General features: G+C 43.8%; 1 protein-coding gene across 8 annotated transcripts in view; it reads left to right on the top strand.

The window, feature by feature from the left end:
- Large1 (LARGE xylosyl- and glucuronyltransferase 1) overlaps nucleotides 1–9,284 on the top strand; it is a 502,729-nt gene that overhangs the window by 388,240 nt on the left and 105,205 nt on the right. For all 8 annotated transcript variants that reach the window (XM_074084325.1, XM_074084329.1, XM_074084326.1 and 5 more), the window contains one exon: nucleotides 4,872–4,976. In XM_074084325.1, coding sequence (XP_073940426.1) covers nucleotides 4,872–4,976 — 105 coding nt within the window. The remainder of the gene's footprint in view (nucleotides 1–4,871; nucleotides 4,977–9,284) is intronic.

The raw sequence follows: 9,284 nt of genomic DNA, 5'->3' as shown, positions 1-9,284 counted from the left end.
TTTTCATAAGTTAACTTACGCCTAGAGTAAGAAAGACGGAGAACAGTGCACTTAATCATAACCACAGGGCCAGTACCGAAAACAATGACAAAGCCTTTTCTGTTAGTCGTGGTGTTTTATTACAATAACTCCTAAGAAGACGAGGCAGCCAGTACAGAATGTGCAGCAAGCCAGGATGCTGTGGCAACCCATGTCATCACCCCAGAGGGATCCCCCGAGATTGCACTTCGTAACAGGATGGCAGGCAAAAGATGTGCTTGCATAATCAAGGTGAAGGCTTTGAACTTGGACCCTGAAGAACATAGATGCCACTGCTACCAGGGTGAGCATTGTCTTCCACACTGTCACCAGAGAGCAAAGGTGACCTCTCTCCTAGATGGCCACTGCTGGACAGCACCCCGATCAGAAAAGCTTGGGAGCGGGGGTTGGAGTTCTATGTGAGAGAGGAGGATCCCCTCCCCTCCCATGCAGGTGGCTGCAATGCAGGAGGAGACTATAGATTACTCCAAAGGGAGACATCCAATGCCAGGCAGGCATTGCCTGCACTCCCCACAGAATCAATTATCCTCTGTTTTCCATTCCTCTGACTTATCAGTGTGTCTGTCAGTGCAAGTATCAGGCTGCTTCATAATTGTTTATCTTTCTTCTCTTCTAACTGCCTCTAGGGCAAGGACTGTGGTTTATTTGCTTTTGATTCCTTAGAATTTTGTGTGGTATCTGACACCAAGCAAACCCTCGATCAATATTAAGCTGAAACAAAGCCTTAGCAAAGAAGGGGACAAGTCAGCTCATGAAGGAAGGAGATAGGGCAGAACAAGAGGCAAGGGAATTCTGGGTGTAATGATATGAACCAATACCTACTGAACACTTGAATTTTCCAGTCACCTTCTAGTGGTATGTTTTGAATAACCTAAGGACACAGCTTCAGTTTCTCAAATCAACTTGTGCCTGGACAAAAACAATCTAATTCTGTAGTATGCGTTCTTTATCTACTCCAGTTTACAAATGAGTGAAGAACCAGACCCAGAAAGGTTAAGTCTCTTACCCAGAACCACTCAGTTAGGAAGTGGAGAAGCCAAAATTGGAATCCAGCCCATCAGGCTCTGTCATTCATTTATTTCACTGCTCTACTGTGCTCAGGAAGTGTTAGCCCTGGAGACCCCATTGAAGTCTGCTGCTTTATGAGCTAGATTTAGACACCACATGGACTCGTTGCATGCCAGTGGCCCTGCAGATGAATCTTACCCTTGACTGAGGCTGGGACAGAACTTTCAGGCTGTAGTCATTCCATACCAGGGAGTTGGTGTTTTGTTTTGGTTGGTTGGGGTTGGAGGAGTGCAAAATTGAATGACTTGATTTTAATGTGCATCTTCAGTGGAGCCCAGAGTTGCTATTCCATGCCGTGTCATGGGATCCACTAAGGAGCTCTGTCCTGGTGAGGAGCAGGCCTGCCCCCATAAAACCTAGATCAGGGGAAATACAATGTCTGCTGGTTTGTCTAGCCCACTACTGGAAGAACTGGAGGAGGAGGCTAAACTAGTTAACTCCATTCTCTGAATCTCACCAGTCAGGTAGCTCTCCCACACCCATGGGAGAGAAGGGGCCAGAGGCCAGGATCCCTTTTGTAGAGACTGGAGAAGTAGGAAGAAGCCATTTTCCCCTAATTATTATCTCCTAACATGAACCCTGTATGTTTTTGGTGAAGATGCCTCCAGACCATAGTAAGAGAAAAAAAAGTTCTAGAAAGGCCTAATTCTTGTTCTGGGTATCCTCAAGAGAAAACTGCACAGATGGGCTTGATCTCTGCCAGAAGCTGACAGGGTAGCTTGAACAATGATATTTAAAAATAGCCATCACTTATAGGTTCCAGCCTCTATTCTAAGCCCTCAACATATAGGGAGTCATTTAAATTTGAAGCCCCCCCCCCTCCATAACTGTTAGTAGCAAGGCAGAAAGAGGTCAAGGAATTTCCTTCAAGGCTGCACAACAAGAATGTAAGGCAGAAACTGGAACCAGATCTGACTCCAAATTCCACCCTCTTTGTCTCCAGTTTTAGTAGCTGCTCATCGTTCCCAGTCCTTGGACACAGACTCTGCAGGGGAGGGACACGCTGAGCAGAAAGTTCAGGGGATTCTGAAACCCACACACAGAACTCAACGCTGTTGAGAAATGAAGGAAAGCTGCTTACCCTCACCACTGCTTTAATAGTTGATATAACAGCTAGTGAATCCACTTAGAAAGCAAACGAAGCCTTAGAAGCTGTTGACTGTTTTTCCTCAACAAGTGGATATGAAATTACAATTGTCATGCTGTCGATTAAGGTTTGTTTGTTTTTTTTAAAAAAAAATTTAAAGATTGGGTGAAAGAGTTATATGCTACTACCAAAAGAAATGCAGCCCAGGTACAAATCAAGAGAAGAGGAATTTGAATATTATTCTGGGGATGCTGTGATTTAAGATTATCCCCACAAAGTCTTCCGTGTCTGGAGTTCCAGACCTGAGTTCGAGCTTTAAGTGGAGCCACTTAGAAGCTGTGCAAGGGAGGCAGAGGCCCGAGTTCATACAGCTGGGTGGAAGATGTGTTGATGTTTTTGAATGGGAGAGGGTGAAATGATTTGCAGCTTCAGAAATGCGCAGATACTGACATGCCAGTTGAGATTTACCTCCCAGACTCATTTCTGTAGCAGACATTTTTTTAAAAGTACCTGTGTTAAAGAAGTATCTGTGTGCAAGTTACTTCTCATGGACTAACATAGGAAGTGAGTACAGACAAATGAGGTGTGGGTGAATATGACCCACTTTGTTCTTCAAAAGTACAAACACCTGTGGAAAGTACTGAATGCAGATGTCTGGCAGTGAAGAGAAGGTGCACTTCCAATTCTGGATCATGTGTGAAGGCTTCATGCTAGAGATGGGTCATGGAAGGACTGTAGGGGGAGAGGGGGCTGACTGGGGGCAAGGGCAGTCCTGCTGAGGGAAAGCTGAATGCACAGGAGAGGTGAGAACTTGAGCAACACACCTATATGTTTTTGTTGGGCATCAATGAAGTACAGTGAGTAGATTTGTCTGATGAAGTAGATTAAGGCCAAATAAAATGCATATGATGCCAAAATAGAGATTTTAGACTTGCAGATATCTGAAGATGGCCTTACCTGAGATTCAGATGGCCACCCTTAATCCAGTGAAAGATCATGCCAAAAGGGTCGTGATACCAACTGGGGTCCTTAGTAATTAAGAGACACCTCCCCCAAGAACTTCCTGTCTTGGCATGAGGTTATTGAATGAGATCTCTAGCTAGCTCATAGCTCTTCAAACTCTCAGCTCAGGGTGCCATGACTTTGAGGTCTAATTGTTTTGCACAAATATCCCAAGCTGGTTGCATGTGAAATTGATTGGTTCTTGGACTTTCTGAATTGGAGATACTTTTTCCTGAGGTATTTTCCAAGTTTTGGATGTGATCATGTACAATGACAAAGTGGGTGGTAGTATTTTTCCCATGCCTCTAATTTATGTGTTTGTACTGGGGTGATGATTTAATAGGAGCTCCATAAATTGATCAAATAAATTATACCAAACCCACACACCATCATTTCAGGAAGCTGTCATCCTACCAAGGAGGTCCTATATTACCCAGCACAGTATTCCAAGAGAACCAATGTGTTTTCTTAACTGTCTTGGCTTTCTCATTTGATCAGAAAGTTCTTTATTTCTCAGATTGGCCAACAGTATAAGGAGTTCATTCCAGGAGGCATCAGTTAGCTGTGGAAGACAGTGATAATTAGTTGTGTAACCTTTAGCAAGTTATTTAAATTTTCTAAGTCTCAGTTTCCCTTTCTATAAACTATAGTTTTATAATGCCTACTTCAAATTTTGATTGCAAGAGTAAGCAATAGCCCATTGAGACAGTGGAATGACTGGGTGTCAGACAAATGTGGATGGATATCCTAGCTCCATCAGTAGTGATACAAATCGATGGTCCTATGTGAGCTTCGTTCCCAGTTAGTAAAATGCCTTTGATGATAATCCTAAAAGAATACCAACACCCCAAGAGACAGACTACAAACCTGACTCACCTGAGATGCTACAGTGCACTATAGACAGCCCAACATCAAAGTCTAGGTCTGGGGACAAAGGAGCAATTCTCCTGCATTGGCTTGATGTTAACATGATGCTTATTGATACAAGACATATATATTTTATTTTATATTAGCATATGGTATTCTAACTGGGGTAAACATGGTGACATTTACATATGGTCTTACAGTATATCTTAATTATATTCACTCCCTCCATTGTATTCCCCCCCACCAAAAAATAGATATATTTTAGAGGAAGCAAGAGTATGAGGATAAAACATAATCAGTTGGTCACAGGGTGACTCTTATTCAGTCTCTCATCTTATCAAACAAGGTTAATTCTTTCCACTCTGATATGAGAAAACAATCTCAACCTATTCTCAGAAAGCCAGTGAGTTAATATACAGTGGGATACTAGAATTGGAATTCTTGAAGAATATTGTTAGGCCATAAAGATGTGTCCCATGAGTTAGGGAATGAATACATACATGCTTGGATGAATGGTTTTGGATTCTGGCTTTATCACAGATAAGCTGGATGACCTTGGACAAGGTAAATGACTGTTCTAGTTTGCCATCTCTTTTCTATAAAACAGGGGTAATGAAAACTGCCTAATTTTGAGAATGAAATATGTTAATGCAAGTTAAGCACTTGGGTCAGGACCTGGTGCATAATAAAAGCTCCCAGTGAACGCAAGCTATTGTTACCCTGATTTGCTGTGATTACTTCCTGTGTTCAGTACTCCTTGGTCTTGATGTCTCTGCCTCTCGGTCTAAGATGTCTCTGTATTTCACAGGGCAGCAGGTCCTGGGCTTGGTAGAAAACCAGAGCGACTGGTACCTTGGAAACCTGTGGAAAAATCACCGCCCGTGGCCAGCCCTGGGAAGGGGCTACAACACAGGTAAATCATAAGGGTAGTATGGATGGGGCTACAAAAGTTGACCTAAGTGCTCAATGCTTCTTCTTTGGGGACAGAAGATGAGCAACAACATAGAGGAGGCTACCTGGTTGCCTGAATTCCTTCTCAGTAGGCAGTACATTTGGAGGTCTCCCTCCTATTCCTTCTTTGTTTCAGTTTGCTGCAAGCAATGTAAGAACTGGGCTTTTGCTGTCAGGCAATCCTGCCTGCAAGCCCTGACCCACTGGCCTAGGTCCTGCCAGATTCTACCAGTTTGATCCCTAGGTTTCTTGACTATTAATGTAGACTGGAAGTCACTCTGCAGTAACAAACGGCCCCAAGATTTCAATTTCTAACAAAACAGAAGTTTGTTTTTCTCAATTACATTACACATGCATTTTATATATGCAGGGATCTATGCTCATTGTAGGTGTCAGGATTCATCTTGCTGTATATTTCCACATACAGGCTGCAAAAGAAGCAGAGGTCATGTTGTCTCTCTCTCTCTCTCTCTCTCTTTTTTTTTTCGGTACTGGGGTTGAACTCAGGACCTACACCTTGAGCCCTTCACTAGAACTTTTCTGTGAAGAGTATTTTTCGAAATAGGGCCTCTTGAACTATTTGCCTGGGCTGGCTTGGAACTGCAATCCTTATCTCTGCCTCCTGAGAAACTAGGATTACAGGCGTGAGCCACCAGTGCCTGGATGATATTATCTCTTAAAGTTCCTGCTCATCTTTCATTGGCTGAAGTATGCCATGCAGCCATTTCTTTCTGTGAGCAAATATGTCCTACCTTGCACCTGGCAGGAGAAAAACAGACATTTGGAAGTTGATGCATCTCAGTAACACAGCTCTCAAATACCAGGTGTCTAAAGTCAAATCCTTTATTCTACCTTGTTACTAACCCAATCTTGTCCCTCCTATTTTGTTTCCATTTGTTATTGGCATCATTCATTCAACCATTCTTTGTTCAACAATCATCAGAATGCCTGCTGGGTACTAGGGCCCAAGTTAGGTGTGCAAGACAATTCATGGCCTCGTGGAGTGAATAAATACAAAGAAACTAGAACAACTTCCCCCTCTCCCAAGGTTCAGTTCCTCTCAATGTCTGTCTTTGAAATAGACTCCTTTTCCTCTCCCTTCCATCTTCATTGCCACTGCTGTGGTAACCTGTTCTGAAAAGATGCAGACTTGAGGTCTTTATCAGGATAGAACTTGGAGCTAGGGAGCAATGGCGTGGGTCAAGCCAAGTTGAGCAGAGACTTGGCATCTGAGACCAGCAGTTCAGGGTTGGATCAGGTGTCTGGAAACAGCACCACCTGAAATGTTGCATAGAGTCTGTCCTGGAGCCTGAGATCAGTTTGTAGTGAGAAGAGCCAAATGATCAACTCAGAGTTGATATTTGAACTCCAGAGAGGCCAAAGCACAAAGGATGCAAGCCAAAGTTCCTGAAGTGAATGCAGGGATGGACTCAGAGTGGGAGTCAATGCTGGAGGAGGATAAAGCAAGAAAAGCCAGCGTTGGTGTCCCGAGCAGCCAGATGTGACAGCCAGAGAGCTCTATGTTGAAGGCCATCCTTGAACTGGGCGATGGTCCTTAGCTGACAGTTGGCAGAGCATCAGGCCTATGTGACTCTGTGTGATTTTTCCCAGCAAAACATACTCCACGCACAGAGGTTGTATTGAAGAGTTGCGATCACCAGCCCTTCACGGAGCCTGAGCTTGTCCTGGAGGCCCACCACCATCCACTGAACTGGTCATTAACCCTTAGTTGCTAGATAGTAAGAAAGTCTGAGGAGTCCCTGAGAAGAGTTAGGATGCAGAAAGGAGGAGGATCGGAGTGGCAGCTCTTAAATATTAGCAGATAGGTAAGCATTTCAGCATTTCAGTAATGGCAAGGCAGTGCCTCTGCCTACCAGCTGAGTATTAGCCAGGCACTGTGCCGGGTGCTGTATAGGTGTTAATTTCATCAGCTCCTCATGCTAACCCCACAAGGCAGGTGCTATGCTTATCTATATTTTACATAAGAGGAAATTGAAGGTTAAAGATTTTTAAGGCTGTAAGCCTTATAAATAAAGGGTCCTTAACTTATATAGTGTTAACTACTGACCTTCCTAGTTTCAACTTAAATACTTCAGGATCAAACACTTTTCATTTTGATTTGTTTTTTTCAGACAAGTTCTTACTATATAGATCAGGCTGACCTCAAACTCACAATCCTCCTGCCTCCACCTCGCCAGTGCTGGGATTACAGGCATGGCCACCATACCCTGCACAAACACTTTTTTTAAAATGGAGAATCCGATGCTCTGCCATTTTAGAATCTGGTTGGGTCTATGAGGAAGCCCAGGATTCTGCTCTACTGGAAGCCTCTGGGATGTTGCTGCAGCAGAATGTCAGAGGGCCTGCTCTAATAAAACATGTCATGCATTGTCCCTCCCAGCAAGCTATTTGCTCAGTGCACATGAGACTGGACCCTACACAAGCCCATAGTGGGCCAATGAGAAGGCTCTGTGCTTTCATGGATTTCCAGGCTTTGGTAGAGCCAGAGTAGGAGAAGGGAAATCTCAGAGAATCCCTGGTGTGTACATTTACTCTCCGCCTCTCAAACCATATGCTAATGTCACACACAGATATATTGCAGTGCCTTGAGGATGCAGTGTCAGGGTCACAGTTATCTGTGTAGAACAAAATCCACTGGTCGTCAATCCAGGTTTTCAGGGAGAAGAAAAGTGTAGCCCCCTAGAGAATTTATTATAGCAAAAATGGCATGTCCCCTCCTGCCCCTCCGTATTTGATGCAGAATGGGAAGACACCTCCAGCTCCTACTTGCTATGTCACGACAATGAGTTCCTCCCCTCTGTGCTGGAGGAAAGGGTACAGCAGATGGGAAAAAGCCCTGTTAGAGGTGATGTGGCCATTTAAATAAGCCAGTGACATCAAGTGATCATTATGAAAGGATTTATGTGACACCAAAATGCAGTGGTTTTCAGAATGGGGATTTGTTATTTTAAGACCAAGGGTTGTGCCACACATCAGCAGTGAGTCATCCGGACATTTAGAGTTTCATGGAAATTGAGAACTCGGCTGAAAAGGACCTGCCACCCTAAATGCTAGCCATCTCCAGCCCCCCAAAATGGTCTCTACAGCAAAGCCCCCTGATAAGACTTTCGCTTGGTGCTGTGAGTTCAGCACATACGAGCAGGAACTGCAGCCGGGCCACAGAGTCTCTGCATGAACTTAGCCACGTGGCTTTGCCTTCTTAAACCTTAGTTCTGTCCCTGGCAAAGTAGGATAACAATACTCTGGTGTGTGAGGACCACACACTAATGAGGAATCTTGTTTAAGGAGCATTGTCTGGCACAAAGTAAGTACTCAACACATCTTAGTCTTTATCGTCTTAAATTTTCTGCCAATTGCTGTCATCAGGGAATGGGATCCATCCACCCTCTTTAAAATGGCAGGTAGGCGATTGATTGGAGTTTACCAAAGGCAACCATGTCCTCAAGTCAGGAAAGAATTACCAAGTGTTTCATTTTTACCCAAATATAATGCAGCCACCTTTTCCACCATCTGGTAAAGGTTAGCTTTTTTATATTATTTTAAAATGCCAACTTTAGTTCATGTATCAGATTCCTAATTGTATTTAACTCTGAAAATCCCCAGAACAAAACACATGGGATGTTTGAATTGGAAAATCTGCCTTCATAACTGACTGTTGCTTTTCGGCTCTCTGCCTATTGGAAAGCTTACCCAGCTAAATGAGCCCGGGGTTCCTCATCTGTAAGCTGAGCTTGATGATCCTGCTTGGAACCCTGTGGTAGTACAGCTACAAGTGCCTGTAAACCAGAGCACTTCACAAACTTGGTTATAGTTTTTATTTCTCCTTCTGGCTGCTTACAAGTAAGTCAGATTCAGCCACTTCATCAAATGCATCTGCTCCACACCAGACCTCTTACTACAAATGTTAGCATGTATGGTCAGTCATTCCTAGAGTTATTTTATAATATAGACATTCCCTGGAGAGATGTGGACAAGATTCCCACTTCTTTTTTGATTTTCTTTCTAGTCTGCTTTTATAAAGCCCAGAGGGCCCTAACAGATTAAGGGAAAACTGTTCTTCGTCTCCCCTCCCATCTCACTGGAGCTGTTTACAACTTATTTCCATCCTAACGAAGCTACCGACCCAGAGCAACTGAATGGCCAGGTAGATTCCAACACATAGCTCCTTCCTGTAACTGCTCTGATGGGCATAAGGACACATCCCACATCCTTGCACAGAAATGGTCCATTCTTGACCACTCTGTCCATG

Source organism: Castor canadensis, chromosome 8, assembly GCF_047511655.1.
Source record: "Castor canadensis chromosome 8, mCasCan1.hap1v2, whole genome shotgun sequence".
In the NCBI taxonomy this organism is placed as follows: Eukaryota; Metazoa; Chordata; class Mammalia; order Rodentia; family Castoridae; genus Castor; species Castor canadensis.
This window is presented reverse-complemented; position numbering and strand designations above follow the sequence as displayed.